This window comes from Balaenoptera borealis (genome assembly GCF_965194805.1).
Source record: "Balaenoptera borealis genome assembly, chromosome: 17".
Taxonomy (NCBI): Eukaryota; Metazoa; Chordata; class Mammalia; order Artiodactyla; family Balaenopteridae; genus Balaenoptera; species Balaenoptera borealis.
This window is the reverse complement of record NC_138876.1, coordinates 53,829,772-53,848,895: the sequence shown is the minus strand read 5'-3', so window position 1 is coordinate 53,848,895 and position 19,124 is coordinate 53,829,772. Positions and strand designations below refer to the sequence as shown.

The window sequence follows — 19,124 nt, the reverse complement described above, 5'->3', positions numbered from 1 at the left end:
TTTCTTGAGCTTCTTATGATATCAGTTTCCATCATATGCCGGTTTCCAAAGATTTACCTCCAGTTCTGTCCTCTCTCACGGACTAGACTGATTTCCACCTGTGCACTAGGTATCTCTACCTGGATGCCTTAAAGTACCTTCACTCTATTTGACTTTGTCTTTCACCATTATCCTAGTTGACCATTTGCTTCCATTCCTTAAGTATGTCAAGTTCTGTCCTGCCTCATGGTCCCAAGTCTTCACCTAAAATAGTGTCCTCTCCAGTTTTGTTTTGTTTTTTAAGCTAGAGAACTATTTCTCTTCAGATTTTCACAAAGATCATGCCTGACAGCTTGACAATCTCCCCCTGTCTGAGTACCCCAATCTAAAGTAAGTGCCTTTGCCACCACGCCCTCTCCTGGAAAATTGTTTTTGCTGCATAGAACTTAGCACATTTTGGAGTTACACATTAATTTTATTTGTTTATTGTTTGTCTCTTCCATCAGGCCAGTGATAACTCAACTTTGGCTCAATTTATAATCATCTGGGAGCTTTAAAAATATTGATATGTGGTCTCCACCCAGACCAGTTAAGTTGCTGGAGATGGAGCCCAGATTTCTAAATTCAGGTGATTCTGATGTACACTGTGAATTGAATACCCTGGCACTAGATTGTAAGCCCTTGAAGGACAAGAACCACCTTTTTATGCTCACTGCTGAATATATCTATTACCCAGCACAGCGCCTGGCCCATAGTATTTCAAAATTATTTATTGAGTTTCACTGAATAAATGATACTAAAATTTTCTAGCTTTTGACTTATTGTAGTTCCATACACTCCCTCCGAAGACAGAGTCCCTTCCTTTCTGCCTTGACTCATGTGAATTCTTTCCTCTATCTGGAATGCCTGCTTCTTCTTTCTCCTGGTTCATGCTGATTCATTTTTCAAGACTTAGCTTGACCAGCATCTTCTCCAGGAAATCTTGCCAGTACCCCAGTGCAGAAGTGTCCTTACTCTGTGTCCTACCACAGCTTGTGCTTACTTCTACCATCACACTTAGCACATTATTTTGGAATGATATAAGTACTTCTTACCCTCACTCATGTGTGAACTCCCCAGGGTTTTGGATCATCTCTCATTTCTTTGAACTGTTCATCTTTCTCTACTTTTTACTTTGATTATTGCCTTCACTATTGATTTAATATCTCAAGATGTATCTCAGGGTCCCAAGGTCATCATTCCTTCTCTCCCCCTTTGAGTTAGTAATCAGAGATGTGCAAAATTGTTTATTTTAGAGTTATTTGTAATAGCAAACACTTTGAAATTGATTATGATATATTCATAGACTGGAATATTATGCAGCTTTAAAAAGGATGCTGTAGATTACTTAATAATATGTAGAATGTTCCCATGATATATTGTGACATGACAAAACAAGTTTCAAACATAAGCGAGGTTTGGTGCCAATTTTATAAAACAAGCTCTAACTATCCATCAATCGATATAAAAAGATAGGTTGAAATATATTAATAGTGGTTGTTTCTGGGTGGTGGAGTTTTTGTCTTTGTGCGTTTATGTGTTTCCCATTTTAAAAATAGTGAACATGTATTACTTTGTAATCATAAAAAGCACAGTAAAATTTAAAAAAAAATGGCATTGATTATTTACTAACTGGGTGAGCTAAATGGAGGTAACTGATAGTTTGCTGAAGACATAAAAAGGACAGAACCACCTTTCACTTCTGTAACTTTTCCCTCCACCTTAAGTATTTGGAATTAATGGGGTGTGACAATTGATGATTTACATTTACAAAAAGCAACTTTTCAGACCACCCACACTTATATCCTATAAGTAATGAAATCCATATTGTCTTGTTCCATTTTGAACTCTGAGAGCACATTATAGTTTTACAGAATTGTATCTCATGATTATTTCCATACTATGGAATTCACCCTGGACAAATTTTGTTTAAACTGTTCTCTTGACTTATGTCTGAACTCCTCAGATGTATTTATTAGTCATGCATTAGAAAAATAGCATGAACTCACCTTTTTGCAGACAAAGTCACCAGGTAAATAGACAATGGATTTCAATCTTAGCAACATGTCATAAATCATCTGTGTATCACAACCCTAAAGAAAAAATAACAGAGAAAAATAATTCTCATAGACACAGCTAAAAGGCCAATATTCCAATTGATTTTAAAATGCAATGGAAATAAACAGTAATAGATGTTGTCTGTGTTAACATTAAAATATTAGTTGCCGGTGGATATGGACTTGTCTTGACCCAAAATTTAGAAAAAAAATGCCTATGATATGATGGCTAGAATTTAGATCCTGGTCAGATATATTCAGGTTTTAATCCTGTTTCCACTACTTATTGCTATGTTTCTATGTATCTCATGCTCTCATTTTCTTAATCTGTTAAATGGGGGTGAAAATGTTACTAATCTCATAATGGTAAAATTTTACTCATATAAAACTTAACATGATGCTTAGTAAATGATAGGTATTAAAGATTATGGTAATATAAGTGAATGATTATTAATATATTAACACTGACAGATAAAAATCTTTGCTGAATATTTTTCTTTTTAATAACATCTTTCATACTATTGTTAGATATTATTATTTAACTTTGCAAGCTTGTATGTTTTTCTTCCCCAACTTAATTGTCATCTTCTTAAAGGCAGCGTAACTGTACATGAGACATACAAAAACAATATCTGTTAAACGAATGACTGTTCATATCCACTTCAACAGAGTAAGAAACAAATTTGATTTGTTAGAAAATGAGTCTATATTTGTTTTCTGTCTAAATAATTGTAATTTATCTATATGATAGGTTAAAGAAAAATCTGTAAATGCTTCAAAAATCTCACTTTACATAGCGATTTTGAATCTTCTGCTTTCATCAAATATTTTTATTTTTTCCTCTCAGAGCTGTTAACATGTAGCAGCTTTCCTTTTGTCTGTCCCTTAGGGGAAATTATTATTTTGCAGAGAACTAATCCTAATCAGTAGCAGAGGAAGGAGGCAGAAAAGCAAAGGACCTACCCCCAGTTTGTGGATTGGCTAATCATTCCTTTAGCAATCACAGGTTTCCATAATGATTTTAGTAGCAAACACTTGACCTAGATCCATACGAAATTTAAACCTTGGGGTTGCTTGACTGATAAGGAGAGTTAATGATTTATGATTGAAGTATTTTCAAGTAGCCATAGGTGAGAAGCATTCAGATGAACTTGAAGTTAGAATTTTAAAAATTTATTTGAGCAACTATAGCTTTTGGTTCTCTCAGATAGAAAGAAAGGCAAAAGCCAACAGGAATACCTTCTTAATACAGTCCAACAAATATTCATGAAAGCTGCTATGAGCAAGGCTTTCAACAATGCCCTTGGTGCAATCAGAGATGACAGAGAGTAAGTCTAGTTGGGATAAGGTTTTAAGTAAACAGAAAAGCTGTAATTTGTGGTAAAAGTTAATCATATCATAAGTTATCCCAGGTAAGTATCCATAAAACTTTTAAGAGGTGGGGCTTTTACTTCCATCTTGGTGTGGGGATGAGAGAGAGGGGAAGCATCAAGAAGGTGCTCGTGTGGGTGACACAATTTGAGTCATTTGAAGATGAGTATGATTTGTATCTGCAAAGATGCACAAAGGTCCTTTTAGGCATAGTGAAATGTACATTTTCTTTCCTTGTCATGTATTTGTTTTGTGCAAAGTATATAATTTTTATTTATATTTATTTTATCCCTACCATGTCTCATAGGTTATCATATTTGCTAAGGCAAATGACAAAGATTAATTTCCTTTGAAAAATTGTTATTTTGTTTTTAGTAAAAATTCTCTAAATATATGGCTCATGTGCCCTACTTCTTTTAATGCTGTCATTGATTCACAGTAATTTCATTTCAGAAACTGGTGTTCTGATCACTCAGAACTCTCTTAGGAAAAAACACAAACTTTGGCTTGATTTTAAGATTCCACCCACTAAAGAAAGTTAGTGTCCTTGATATTTCAGAGAAAATTCATTAGAAATATATTTGGAAGTTCTTAAGCTTAAACATATCTAGAATATCATTGCAATGAACGTAACTCTCAATCATTCATATCCATGGAGAATAATAGCATTATAAATGATCAGAAAGAGAAGATTAAAAAAAAAACCCACTTACATTTACTTTCACAAGCACAGTTTGATTTTTTCGGCATTAAATTTTAATTATAATTTGTAGGCCAAAATAAAGTTTTCATTCCTTGAACAATTCCTGCTGGAATGAACTTTAATGAAAATTCCCAACTGTATTAAATTGTATTCATAGGAATTACTAATGATTTTAAATGCTGTTTTCCTATGGCAATAATTCCATAAATGTACAAAGATGTGAGTGGCAGTATTATTTTCAGTATTGAAAAAACTGGAAACAACAAAATGGCAATCTGTGGACAGGTAAAAATATTGAAGATTTGAAGGTTGCAATACCACAAAATGGTTAAAATCAATAAATCAGTTCTCTCTCTCTCTAGATGTGATTGAATTCAACAAATAATGTGGTCTGCTCAAAAGCAAGCTATAGAATATATTCATTATGACTCCAACTATGAAAAAATCTGTACAAAATAATACTACCTGTCATTGATGTTTATATAGATAAAAAGTAAAATAAAAATGAGGATTGGAAGGATATGCTTAAAATCATCTTAGTGGCCACCTCTGAGGAGGGAGAAAGGAGAATAGAACTGGCAAGAAGAATTGACGAGACTTCAACTTTTATTAATATTAATAAAAATAAAGTAAAGCACACATCCCAAGATTGTCTGTAGGAACAAAATCCTCTTTGAGAAGGAACACATTTCATCTTTTTTCTTCTATCTTTCAGGTTAGCTCACTGGCAGAAAGCACTATAAAGAAACCCAATTAATGGAAGTGTTGGACCAAATTAGGAGATAAGCCTTGAAATAGATTGACAAACAATTAGTACTTTCCTCAGTAGAAATGCCCAAATACTTACATGGAGAGCTGTTAGCTTATGGCTTGGATTTCCTCAGAGAAAAACATTTAAACCATTATAAATATGAGTTTTTATCAATGTACTTGCATAGAATATGTATTAACTATGTAAGCAGAACATAACAGTTGTATGTAATAAAAAAATTACAATTTAAGCTTCATCAACTAAATAATTCTTTCCCCTAATGATGTCTTTGTGGACAGGTGCCACCAGCCTTGGGGCAGCTGTGATTTATGACTAGATCCTTCCTTTCTGTATTTTGGCTTAGTGAAATCAAGTTTGCCTTATGAAGTCATTATGTTTTATGATGTATTTGAGAACAATTATCCCCTCCCTCCCCCCAAAATGACTATTTTCTTGAGATACAGTGTGCTCCATTATCGTATGATAAAAAAGAATTACATCCTAGAGCTAGCATTTTTTTCTTTATAATGCAGCTCCATTTCCTTTATAGAAGTAATTAGGAAAACTTCTGATTCACAGAAAGTCAGAGCACAGTCATTGTTTCATAAATGTTCCTTTTTTTTGTAAAGTGAGAGTACCTGTGTAAATGTCAATATTAACATTGTATTAACACAACATTTGTATTACATTTTATTTTCTTATTTTCATCTGTTTAATTCTTTCATCCTCCCTGTGATGCTTGGCATTAATTAATATATTGTTAACACTCTTGGTTTTTAGATGAGGGAACAGAGGCTCAGGCAGTCTATTGACTATTTCACTAAGGTCACACATGCAAGAGGTGTCAGAGGAAGAGACTCATCTGTGTGTGTGTGTGTGTGTGTGTGTGTGTGTGTGTGTGTGTGTGTGTGTGTGTGTTTGATCTACATTCTGAGCAACTCAAGGGCAAGATTTGTATATTAGTTGCTTCCATATGCCCAGGGTCTTGCCAGGGCATGGGGCATGCCAGGCACTAAATAAATAAGGCTTGATGTATAGAATGAAATTATTAGAAATTATTCCATTTTCAACAATGGGAAATTCAGTGCTATATAAAAACTGTGTTACAGATTTGAATAAGGCTTCTGGAGATTTGAATGAAGTTGGGAGAAATTTTATTTTTATTTAAAACATAACCTATACTTTAGATGATGGTTCCTATACCCAGGAAGTTCTTTTAATACTTGCAAGCTCTGAACGCAATTGTAAAGTTGGTAAAATTTACCTTTGGATGTTTACTTTCTCAGTCCTTAAGGATTTCTTCATTTCTAGGCTCATTCCTCCTTAAGTTCTTCGAAAAAGAACTTAAGATATTATCAGTAATATATAACTCACTGTAACTTTAAGTCACCCTCAAGTATAAACAGTCTTCATGGCTCTTCTCAGCTCAGCCTTGTTTATTATAAAAGGACATGCTTTGTCCCATCTTAAACTCCATTCCCACTACGCAAGTGATGGGTAATATGTCTAGGGCAGAAATTCTGAATCCAGTTACCCATGCTAAAGTCAAATGTGACAAATAATTTTCAAGGTACTATGATGTCATAACTTATTGAATTCTAAGTGATATCAGACCCAACCTTATGCTTAACATTTGCAAACACAAGTAAAGTCATCTCCATCAAGCTTTCCTGAGAACTGACAATAATTCTATTTCTCTAGGAGCCTCAGTATCACATAGTCAAAGTGAGAAGTCACAAGTTGGATGAAACCCTGAGGATGAATCTAATCCATCTTCCTATGATCAAGCACGGCTACACACTGATTTTACCTGTGTGAAGACTCCCCTGTGACTGAATCAGTTTTATTTCTCAGTAATAGTAGCAATAATAACAATATAACTTACTATATCTGAGGTATTGAGATAAACACTTTATATGTTTTGAGTCACTGAATTATCACAGAACAGCTAAGGATGTCATCTTATTTATATAGAATTTCCCCACACTTCTGGGAGGCAATGGAGAGCAGGGACTATATGCGTGTAGTATCTGGGGTACCCCACTAGTGCTTTGGACAGAGTAACTGCTCAGCATGTGTAGTTGAATGGAGTTCTCCTGGGTTATAAGTTTATTGTTCAAAATACTTTAAAAAGTCTAGCCACAATATTACGTTTACCACCAGGGTTAAAAGTAAAGTTAAAAATGAAATGTAGTAAGCCTCCCTGTAATGCTGATTTCAGGCCCTTGGGAGGAAATATGTGATTAGGATGTCACTGCCAGGGGATCCTTGTGTGAGGGAAAGAAATAATTTTGCCATTCGCATTTCATTCCTGGCTCAGTCTGCCACTCACATACAAAATTCTTTCTCCACATATTTCCTATCACTGAAGTCACAGCCTTTCCAGGCTCTACTTGCCATATAATGACAATGAGTCACAGATACCAGTGAGGTGTCCTCTTTGGGATGGGTTCTCCATTTTTACTAAAGCAGCGTATTGTGCTTTCCTTGACAGACTGGTGGTACCAACATTCCCATTTTGGTGTCTTTCCTTTCCTACCATTAAGCAGGGCGCTCTTTTTCAGTTTCTAAAGGATGCAATTTAAATTCTAGACACTAGGTGGCGCAACAGAACTTTTATTAAATTTTCTCCTATTTCTGGTAATTTAGTGGTAGAGGCAAAATGTGACTTCCCTAGCATTTAATTTGATAAAACATATTTAAAAATCAACATAAAAATAATAAATCATCAGAAATGAGGGGAAATTGCCCAACCTCATAGAAATGAATCACTCCTTATTAGGTTAATACATGAGCTTGGGCTGGAAAAACACGCAATCTGAAAGGAAGAGAATTATTTTTGTGAAAAAATTTTAAAAATGACTATTCATCTCTAAGCTCTTTAGAAACTCTGATCACCCCATGTAGAAGCAGCAGGTCTTACTAATTAACCATAGTTGAATGAAGCAAAGTTTTAGTGAAATTCTGTGACTTTAATTCTACCTGCTTTGTTTAAGAGGGAGAAAAAAACACATGAGATTCAAGGTCTTTTCTTAGTAGGAGAATAGCAAAGTGTGTGTGAATTTAGATATCTGGTGTGAAACTAACTGGCATGCCAAGTCTAAGTCTGTGAAAACCACCAAAATATGGCCTTGAGCTTACATTGTTTTTTGACTCTAGGGAAAATTCTCAGCGTCTTATCACTTATCCAGACAGGGCTGGTGGAGAACTGAAAGGTGGCTTCACTGAGTGGTTAAGATTGTAGACTGTAGCATAAGAAAAATCAGTGCTCAAACCCAGTCCCATTGCTTCTAGCTCTTTGGCCTCAGTCAGGTAAGTAGTTTGTACTTTCTGGAAAATGGGCGTGGGGGGGGTGGTCATAAACCTTTTCTCAGAGGCTTGCTGTGAGAATTAATTGACAGAAGGTAACAAAGAAGAAAACACAGTGTAGCACACAATGAGAGTTCAGTAAATAGTAGCTATTAGTTTTGAGAAGATACATGTATCAATTTTAAAATTTGGGGGACTTCCTTGGTGGTCCAGTGGTTAGGACTTGGCACTTTCACTGCCGTCGCCCTGCGTTCAATCCCTGGTCAGGGAATTAAGATCCTAAAAGTCATAGAGTGCGGCCAAAAAAAAAAAGAGAAAAAAAAAAAAATTGGGCTTAGCAACAGCCTGGTTTCTTTGTCAATTATATTCCATACAGCTTGACAATGTTTGGGGGCTGTACTGGTTAACTTTATGTGTCAACTTGGCTAGGCCATGGTACTCAGATATTTGGTCAAATACAAGTCTAAATCTCATTGTGAAGGTATTTTTTAGTTAAGATTAACATTTAAATCAGTAGACTTTCAGTAAAGCAGGGTACGCTCCATCATGTGGGTCAGCCTCATCCAATCAGTTGAAGGCCTTAAGAGAAAAAAGTCTGAAGTTCCCTGAGGAAGAGGGAATTCTGCTTCTAGACTGTCTTTGGACTTGAGCTGCAACATTAACACTTCCCAGGTTCTCCAACATGCTGACCTGTCCTGAAGGTTTTAGACCTGTCAGTCCTCATGATTGCATGAGACATTCTTTAAAATAAATCTCTCTCTCTCTCTCTCTTTCTCTCTATATATACACACACATATCTCATTGATTCTGTTTCTCTGGAGTACCCTGACTAATACAGGGGCCATGTGAGCATTGGGTATAGCAAGGTATATGGTGACAATACTGGGAATGAAGGATCATGGACAGTATGGACCTCCTTCATGTAACCTTGTCCATATTATAATTTGTGATACTCCAGCATTACTTACATTACTTTTGTTAAAGCATTAGGATACTCACTGTTCCACTAATATATACACAAGTTTCACAAGGCTAAAAGGAAAGAAGTATAAGCACATTGTCTTTTTTGGAGTTTTAAAAATTGAATACAATGCACAATTAAAGTTACAGACATATTTCTGGAAAAACTGAAGCAAGTTTACTTAGCATAGAATTATTATCTGGTGCTGCATTGCAAACAAATTCTACTATATCTGTATCCCTTCACAAATTTACAAAATGGAGAAAAGTCCTTGTGAAATTTTTGACTGAAGGTTCATGATATAAACTTAAAATATTCTTTAGGACATCTTAAACTAGGTATTTGTGAGTTAAATGATTTTCAAGTACCTTTAATTTATCCTAATCCTGAAGATTGGAAAGACACAAAGCATGTCTGCTAGCCTCCAATCTTGGTGTCAGATCTCTCTGTCTCTGTCTCTCTCTCTCTCTGTCTCTTTTTTCTGTCTCTTTCTCTCTCTCTTCCTGCCTGCCTGCCTTTTAAAGATATGGAAGATTCATTTTCAGGGAGAATTCAAGATATGGAGGCTCTCAGCAGTTGAGTCACCCTTCTTTATTATCCCTGGATATTCTGATCTCTTCAAAGTTTCCCCATTTTTTGTCTTTATAAAACTGAAATCTGTGCTGTCAGTTTCCTCCTTTCCAGCTTCCTTGGCCTATAGGATTGGGCCCACACACTATAGCCGGGCTTCAGTTGACCTTTCTAGATTCATCTTTTGTTGTCACCCCATGCTTTGGTCCTAATGAGTGATAATGAGGCTCCTGCCCAGGAGCCTCCCCCTTTTCACTCTGAAGCTTCCTGGGCATCCTCTGGGCACACACGCTCCAAAGGTTTCCTCCTTTGTGCCTCAGCCCCTTGAGGCCATAGGTGGCTCTCAGTGAATGGTGACTGAATCAGAAGCAACACGAGTCAACTGAGTATAATTTATGAGGTAAGCATATAAGATCCCTAGTCAGCATATTTCCTCCCTAAGAAAATAACAGATTTGTACAAACCACTAAGACTGTCTTAGCAAGATTTAGAAAAGAAATAAATTTAGAAAGCTTCCATACCTGCTTATTTTCTACTTCATTTGGCTTTAGGTAAAAAAATAATTTTTTCATTTAACAGGAATATAAATGGAAATGGTTTCTTTCTGGAAGGAGCTACATCTTTAATGGAAACGTCAGGAAAGAATGAATCTATGTTTATGTACGTTAGCAACATGTGAAGGTTTAACATTTTTTTCTCAATCAGATGCTGCTGATTTTATGGATTTCCAAAAATATATGTAAAAACAAAGGAAAAAACTCTGAGGCTGAAAACTGATAACTTCCCAGATCAGAGATAATCCCATAAAAGTCACTGGTATATAATTTAAAGCTTTTGTTTTCTTTAAAATGTAGCTGGTTCTCACTTATTCTCATTTATTCTCAATTAAGCTAGTCCTTAAATTGTAAAAAGTTTTATAGCATTTAAAAATACTGTTAATTTAGCCTTGTGGCTTTCATACCTTTTTTGACCATAACTTATAGTAACAAAGACATTTACATTGTGCCCAGTACACACATAAATATGTATATGTGTATTAAAAAAATAAATAACTGAAACAAAAATTTTGTAATACAATGCTTACCCTTACTTATGTGTGAGGCACTCTGATATTTTCTTGTCTATTTTATATGCTGTTTGTGACCCATTTAATTGAATTCATGATCCCTAAATGAATTGCAAGCTGCAGCTTGAAAACCATTTATCTAGATGAACCTGTTAACCAAGGTAGAAATCCCTTTCCCAGTCTCCCTGGTGGAAGATCAGAAAACTGTTTGAATACATTCCGTGGTGCTTCTCCCTCACCAGAGCTTCCACTGTGGCACTCGCACTAGAAATTGGGAACCACTTTCCAATTAGGAAACTACGTTCCTATAATCTCCAGGAATTGACCCCAGGGCATCCTCCCTCCCATCCCCTCTCTTCCTTCCTAAGGCCGTTTAGGACACTGTACGGTAACCTAACATCGAGGGTGACTCTGCCTAACCATTTTACCATACAGCGTTTGCTTCTTCATCTTGCCCAAAATGGTATCGATTACGTATTTTCAAGGCATATCTTTCTGTCTGGGTTACATAACAGGGGATAATATCTAGTCCCTAGCTTAAAATCCATCAATATGTTGATTTGCCCAAATTTATGGCTCCAGCTTGGACCTCTCCCTTAAACTCAGATTTATTTATCAAACTGCCTACATGACATTCCATCTGAAGTCTAACTCTCACCTCAAACCAACACATCCAAAAACAGTCTATTTCTACCCTCCTCACCCTACACTTACTCTAAAATTTCCTATTTTGCAAATGGTATCTTTGTTCTTCCTGTTCCTCAGCTTAAATCCTGAAACATCCTTCATTTCTGTCTCTCTCTCCCTTCACAAAATCAAACAGCAAAAACTGTGGGCTCTTCCTTTGAATACATCCAATGTTTGGCCACTTTTTAACTCTGCTCCTACTATTCTGGGTCTGATCATCATCATCCCTATAGACGTCTATAGATGTTATCCCTCTTTGGCCTCCCTGACTTCCATATTTGCTTCCATGGTCTACTCTCCAGAGTAGGAAAAAATCCCTTTCAAACAGATCTCAAGTAGATCATCTTCTGCTCAAGATCGTTAGTGGGTTTTGCATCTCAGAGTACAATCCAAATTTTATGCTACAGCCTCCAAAGTCCTCCATTAACTTGCCCCCTGACTCATCCTTCCTGTTTTTACTTTCCTCTGACTACTCTTGCTTTACATCACTTTGCCTTTGCTCCAGCCTCCCAGATCAGGGCTTCATCTTGTCCATCCTCCTGTAATATTCCCTCTCTGTCCATCCCTCCTTTCCCACTCCCAATATCTGCATGGCTCACTACCTTGCATCCTGCAGTCCTCTGCCCAGATGCTCAACTGCACTTCATTAGAGCAGACCTTTCATGCCCAGTACCTCCCTCATCCTCTTTAATCTGTTTAATTTTGTTCATAGCATTATCACCTTCACACATATTATATATTTATTTTTCATTCCTGTCTTTTGGAATTTAAGCCCCATGTGTTCAAGTATTTGTTTTTAGAAGTTGAATTCCTAGTGGCTAAAATGGTGCCTGGAACATAGTAGGAACTTAATAAATGTTTGTTGAATGAATTAATTAAATAGATGAATCAGTGAATGCCACACACAGAATAAGTGTTAGGTGAGAAAAACTTCCATATAGTATAATGCATTGAGAAGAGGGCAGAAAATTAAAAACATTCAAAACATTAAAATTTTCTTTGCTATACATTTTTTCTTTTAAAAAAACCCTCTAAATTTGAATTTGGCCATGTAAAAGATCTAAATCCTAAGCATTTGTATTGGAGACATGATTAGGCATGATTCTCTGACTGTCAGGCCAATCCAGAGCTAATCTGGGACCTGATTTGCCATGCATTGCCAAGGCGTATTCATAAATGGGAGATGACATGTGTAGTAGCAAAGACATAGAGCTGTAGAATTTAATTATATTTAAATTAATGCAAGAAGACCTTGAAGAACTCTTCTTCTTTGACACCAGTTAGGAGAGAGAGGCTTCTAAAGAACAAGTCATCTGCTGAAGAGAGAGCCATAGTTTATTTGACTCTAATTTCACATAAATTCTCCAGATTATTTTGATGTTGTAAACATAAAGGCAAAAAAACAATAAATGCTGTATTCAGCAAGAGCTTTTTTTGTTTGTTTTTCAATAAGAATAATAGTTTATTTTATATCAGAAACAAAGGAGGACAGATGACAGGGAGACAATATAGTGTAAATGCTCAAAGAACAAATTATCAACCAAAAATTCAACAAGAGCTTTGATTTTTACAGAGAAATTGATATGGTGCCTTCCTATGAATTGAAAAAACACTTGCCTTGAACAAGTCGACTTTGCTGATGATGCTGAAGTTCACATCAATGGTGAGGGCTAACTGCATTGTAGTTGGCAGTGTCTCACGTAGGTTGGATTCATCTTCATAAAGATAACACATCAATCCATAAAGGAGAATAATTAAGGAAAAAAATCAAAGTTCAAGGACAATTAAAAAAATAAAGGAAACAAAATGTCAACTCTTTTTATAAACAGCTGCATCACAGTCTATATTTTCATTGCTTCTATTGGACGTACATACTTCTCATAATAGCACTATTACTTTCATGAAAGAAAAGAAGTATTTTCAATATTGGTAACATAATAGTTCTGAATAATTCCAGAATTTTTTGTTTGCTGAAATTTTAAAGCTTAGTGATGATGGGACAAAGGCTAGCGAACAAACTGGGATGGGAAAAGGATCTAGTTCCTATCTTCTGATTCTGCAGACAGCCCTAACATCCTAAGGATGGCAAAGAATAATGAATACCGTGTAGCTTACAGAGTTCTGTCATGATCTTATTGGACCCTCATGACAACCCTAAAGATAAGTATTCTTATTTCTACTTTCCGGAAAGAAGAAACAAAAGGGGAACTGAAACTCAGAGAGGCTGTAAGTGACTTACTCATCTGTGCATAAGTGGTGGGTGGCTGAGCTGGGAATGGAATCTAAAGAAGAAATCTGTTAAGTGAGTAAATTCAAATTATTGTTATTTACTTACTTATTAACTCAATGTAGTATGTGAATACATTAAAGATTTTTCTACATGTGAATTAAATGATGGGCCTTCAGGCTGATAAAATGGTCCATGAATAAAACTGCCCATTTTTAGTCTACAGTATATTATGGGTTTCTGAGAGCTGATTACTTTTGATGTTTTCTTGCATCCATTTAGAAAAGAAAAAAATTTCTATACTATATCCTTATTTTGATTCCAACATTGATTCTAAATATGAAAATCTTTTCTATAAAAACACAGCTCCTTGTTTCCAAGGGCTGTTTGTCTCTAGTTCCTTCCTAAATGAAGGAGTTGGAGCAGTGTCCACGGGGAGAGAGGAAAAGAGCCTGTTACTGCCCCTCTTCCTCCTCTTCCTCTCTGCTTGAGATGCCCGCAGGAATAGCTGTGTGTGTTTAAGAAAAAAGTTTGTTGTTTTTGTTATTTAGATTCAGGAAGAGGTTCTAAACCTGTGGTTGGAACCTCTTAAGACTGGCAGAAAGGAGAAGATAAGGTCCTACCATCAACAACCAGTGATTCTTATCTGCTTCTAAGAAACTTTGTGTTTTTTTGTTTGTTTTGTTTTTTTTTTCTAAATTTTATTTTATTTATTTTTTTATACAGCAGGTTCTTATTAGTTATCCATTTTATACATATTAGTGTATATATGTCAATCCCAATCTCCCAATTCATCACACCACCACCACCAGCGCCCTGCTACTTTCCCCCCTTGGTGTCCATACGTTTGTTCTCTACAGCTGTGTCTCAGTTTCTGCCCTGCAAACTGGTGCATCTGTACCATTTTTCTAGGTTCCACATACATGCATTAATATACGATATTTGTTTTTCTCTTTCTGACTTATTTCACTCTGTATGACAGTCTCTAGATCCATCCACGTCTCAACAAATGACTCGATTTCGTTCCTTTTTATGGCTGAGTAATATTCCATTGTATATACGTACCACAACTTCTTTATCCATTCATCTGTCGATGGGCATTTAGGTTGCTTCCATGACCTGGCTATTGTAAATAGTGCTGCAATGAATATTGGGGTGCATTTGTCTTTTTGAATTACGGTTTTCTCTGGGTATATGCCCAGTAGTGGGATTGCTGGATCATATGGTAATTCTATTTTTAGTTTTTTAAGGAACCTCCATGTTGTTCTCCATAGTGGCTGTATCAATTTACATTCCCACCAACAGTGCAAGAGGGTTCCCTTTTCTCCACACCCTCTCCAGCATTTGTTGTTTGTAGATTTTCTGATGATGCCCATTCTAACTGGTGATACCTCATTGTAGTTTTGATTTTCATTTCTCTAATAATTAGTGATGTTGAGCAGCTTTTCATGTGCTTCTTGGCCATCTGTATGTCTTCTTTGGAGACATGTCTATTTAGGTCTTCTGCCCATTTTTGGATTGGGTTGTTTGTTTCTTTAATATTGAGCTGCATGAGCTGTTTATATATTCTGGAGATTAATCCTTTGTTGATTCATTTGCAAATATTTTCTCTCATTCTGAGGGTTGTCTTTTTGTCTTGTTTGTAGTTTCCTTTGCTGTGCAGAAGCTTTGAAGTTTCATTAGGTCCCATTTGTTTATTTTTGTTTTTATTTCCATTACTCTAGGAGGTGGATCAAAAAAGATCTTGCTGTGATTTATGTCAAAAAGTGTTCTTCCTATGTTTTCCTCTAAGAGTTTTATAGTGTCCTGTCTTACATTTAGGTCTCTAATCCATTTTGAGTTTATTTTTGTGTATGGTGTTAGGGAGTGTTCTAATTTCATTCTTTTACATGTAGCTGTCCAGTTTTCCCAGCACCACTTACTGAAGAGACTGTCTTTTCTCCATCATATATCCTTGCTTCCTTTGTCATAGATTAGTTGACCATAGGTGCATGGGTTTATCTCTGGGCTTTGTATCCTGTTCCATTGATCTATATTTCTGTTTTTGTGCCAGTACCACATTGTCATGATTACTGTAGCTTTGTAGTATAGTCTGAAGTCAGGGAGTCTGATTCCTCCAGCTCACTTTTTCTTTCTCAAAATTGCTTTGGCATTCGGAGTCTTTTGTGTTTCCATACAAATTGTGAAATTTTTTGTTCTAGTTCTGTAAAAAATGCCAGTGGTAATTTGATAGGGATTGCATTGAATCTGTAGATTGCTTTGGATAGTATAGTCATTTTCACAATATTGATTCTTCCAATTTGGGATTCGCATTGTGATTTGCATTCCGAGAGCAGTAGCTTTATTGGCTTCTCAGTAGCACTAATTCCTATTTTTATATGGTGAGGAGCAAACTAAAAGTTGAATCTGATTATTGTCAGCTAGCACATTATCTTTACCTCACTTTACATCTTTAGTAAACATTATTTTTAACTCCAGTGTTATAGTCCTAATAGTAGACACCACGAATGATTAAGGGTCTCTTAGAGGAGACCTGTAGCATGTTGAAAGTGGCTTGAAAGATTGCTGTTCTGAGCACTCACTGTGCTCTGGGAAGAGGATGATATCGCAGAGGGAGCAAGGGTTTAGAGGAGAACAGGTGCATGTCTCAGTTCCATTTAGGCCATTTGCCTAAGGCCTCTGTGTCCTTGGCCAATTTTTTCAGTTAGGAGCTTCCATTTCCTTGTCTCCTAAGAGGGGGTTGATGACACCAAATTTTCCCCATTTTTTTTTTTTTTTGATGAAGATTATATGAGCTAATGTGCATAATATCTAGCATCTGGTGAGCACTGAATAAAATTTAGCCTTTGCTCTTGAAGGATTTGCATAACCCGTAAGTTATGTCTGAATATTTAAGGAAAAAAAGCCCGTGATATTAAATTAATGCTTTAAAGATTATTTGGTTGTTTCCCAATCTTTTTCAAACCCAATTAGTTGCCACTGCTACCTTATAGGATTTTCATTATAGGACATGTTTTACAGGGTTTTAGTCAGTAATTTGCCGTGCTTACCTAGCATTCTTCGAGACTCCCATGCATATTCATACCAAATCCTGACCCGATTCTGCACAATCTTAGGAATGGAGTAAGTGTTCATGTAGGCAACGGTATGATCCATGCAGATGCGGAAGTTGTTCTGATTGGCTGTAGCTGCCCCAATTACATCTTGCATCTAAAACCACAAACATGGTCACTCCACACCCAGCAGAGGAATTAGCAGAGTTACTATAAGCCCAGTTGAATTAAGAGTTCTCACATGATACATTCTATTCTTATCCCTGACTACTTGACTTTTAACACACTGATATTGGGTCCTACTTTCAGCCATTTACCTATAAGATATTGGGCAAATCATATCCTCTTTCTGACCCAACAAGGACAATAGAACCTGTTTTACCTACCATGTGAGGTTTTTGTGAGGATTCAGTCACATAATGCATATGACTGCACCCAATCTTCTTTGCAAACTTGTATATTACTGCAAAGATGTTAGTTGATATTTTAAAAATTATATAGCTGTGCTTATGCAAGAAATGTGCAAAGAAAGTTGAGCAATTACCTGGCAGAACGGCTAGTCCATTTTGGTGAGTCTTGCTTAGAAAGCATCCTTCATAGATTTTGCAGTGTGGCTGGCTATATAGACTCAATTCATCACGAAATTGCAACCTCTATACTTCCCTTTGTGTTGTTTAGACAGATAAGATCAAATCTCATTATGCTTAAGGCATAGTATTCAGCAGAAGTTGAAATGTGCTGAAATTACTGAAGCATCATCTACTGCTGTGACAATACTTAAGGAACTGTCAGGTTTTAGTTCTCGGATGTTTATAACTCAGCCATGAAAACCCACTCTAGGTTAAAAGCTGATCTTTAAGGTCTCAGCACAGAAAAGATATATAGCTTGACTCTTCCTCTCACATAGAGGGAAGCAAGTGGTTGTAAATTTGCTTTGACTGTGGGTTTATAATACTGAGGAAAACCTGAGCCTCACTTCTGCTCATTCATTCTAGTAGCTTAGCCTTTTCTGCTTATGGAAAAACTACTCATTCTTTGAGATCTAGATCAAATGGCTCTTTTATTGTGATGCCTTCCTCAGTTTCCATTTCAGAGTTAATAGGTTCTTATACTTGTCGAAAGTGTCTGCCCGAGGAGCTATGCAGAGAGTCAAATTGGATACTTTTTTAGTTTCTAACCTACTCCTCGAGGGCTATTCTTCAACCACCTCAGTTCCTAGATCTCCTTTTTCCAAGCCATTTCTGACAGATGATGAACATTACCCAGTCACCTAAGGCCTTGAGAATTGGGATATCAGAGATTGGGTTGGGAGATTTAATAGAGTTTTAAATTGGGATCCAAGGACAATTCAAAGCATTATTGATCAGTGTTGGGGGCGGAGAATTTGTAGTGAGAGTAATCTGAATGTTTTATGTGCAATGCTGAATTTTGATGGTGCAGGTGAAGAAGACATATATTCTATGATGTGTGTTCCAGATTAGAGGAAGAAAATGTCAGTCTCTATGAGTTGTATGTGAGAATAGAATATTGCAGTTAAAATGAGATGATCACATCCAGGGTGTAGTTCTTGGGGTGGTTATATGCGGGAATTTTGAACAAGTGGAGGTTTTGTCCAGGGCTTTCTTACTTTCATTTCTAACTGTTCTCCTTCTCAGCATCTTTTAATCACTGTGAGAGTTAAGGCACAAATCTCTATCTCCTGCCTCAATCTTTCTTTTTGGCTCTAGTCCTACATTTTTAGCGGCTTGATATTTCTTCTTGTTCCTTGGATCCTCAAAGTCACTGTAAAGGCAGGTGCAGTGTGGTGTATAAAGCAGCCCTTTCAAACTTTCATGTGCATATGAATCACCTGAAGATCCTATTAAAATGCAAATTCTGACTCAGTAGGTAAGGGATGAGGCCTGAATTTTGAATTTCCCAGGTGATGCTTCTACTGTTAGTCCAAAGACCACTTTGAATGGAATTTTAACTGGAGCTGGACATAGTTTTTAATCTTGTAAAAATTTCCTTGGACATAGTAAGTGCTAAATACATGTTAGATTTTACTATTTTTATCAATATGATATGGCCTTATCATATGACCATGAATTACATGTATGAATTAGGGTTGCCTCTTAATCTCTTTAAACTGGGGTTGACTCAACTTCAAAACTGAGAAAACATTGAAGGGGATCTGGCTACCTCACATATATTTTATAAAAATTTATTAAATAATATTATTTTTGTCATTTATATTCAAATTAATTGTATTTCTCTATAAACAAGCTTCCTATTTTCTTTTTAATATTATTTATTTATTTATTTATTTATTTATTTATTCATTCATTCATTCATTTGGTTGCACCGGGTCT

The 19,124-nt window shown here is 36.1% G+C and overlaps 1 protein-coding gene and 1 long non-coding RNA gene across 2 annotated transcripts in view; one reads left to right on the top strand and one right to left on the bottom strand.

Annotated features, from left to right (window-relative positions):
- The window catches only part of CNGB3 (cyclic nucleotide gated channel subunit beta 3), a 161,644-nt gene that overhangs the window by 30,658 nt on the left and 111,862 nt on the right, over positions 1 to 19,124 (bottom strand). The window contains 3 exon segments of the mRNA XM_082363686.1: positions 2,028 to 2,111; positions 13,111 to 13,208; positions 16,771 to 16,930. Of these exon segments, the coding sequence (XP_082219812.1) occupies positions 2,028 to 2,111; positions 13,111 to 13,208; positions 16,771 to 16,930 (342 nt within the window).
- Positions 13,241 to 19,124, top strand: part of LOC309614833 — a 57,119-nt gene continuing 51,235 nt past the window's right edge. Inside the window, exon 1 of the long non-coding RNA XR_014236409.1 lies at positions 13,241 to 13,795. This is a non-coding gene — a long non-coding RNA (uncharacterized lncRNA). The remainder of the gene's footprint in view (positions 13,796 to 19,124) is intronic.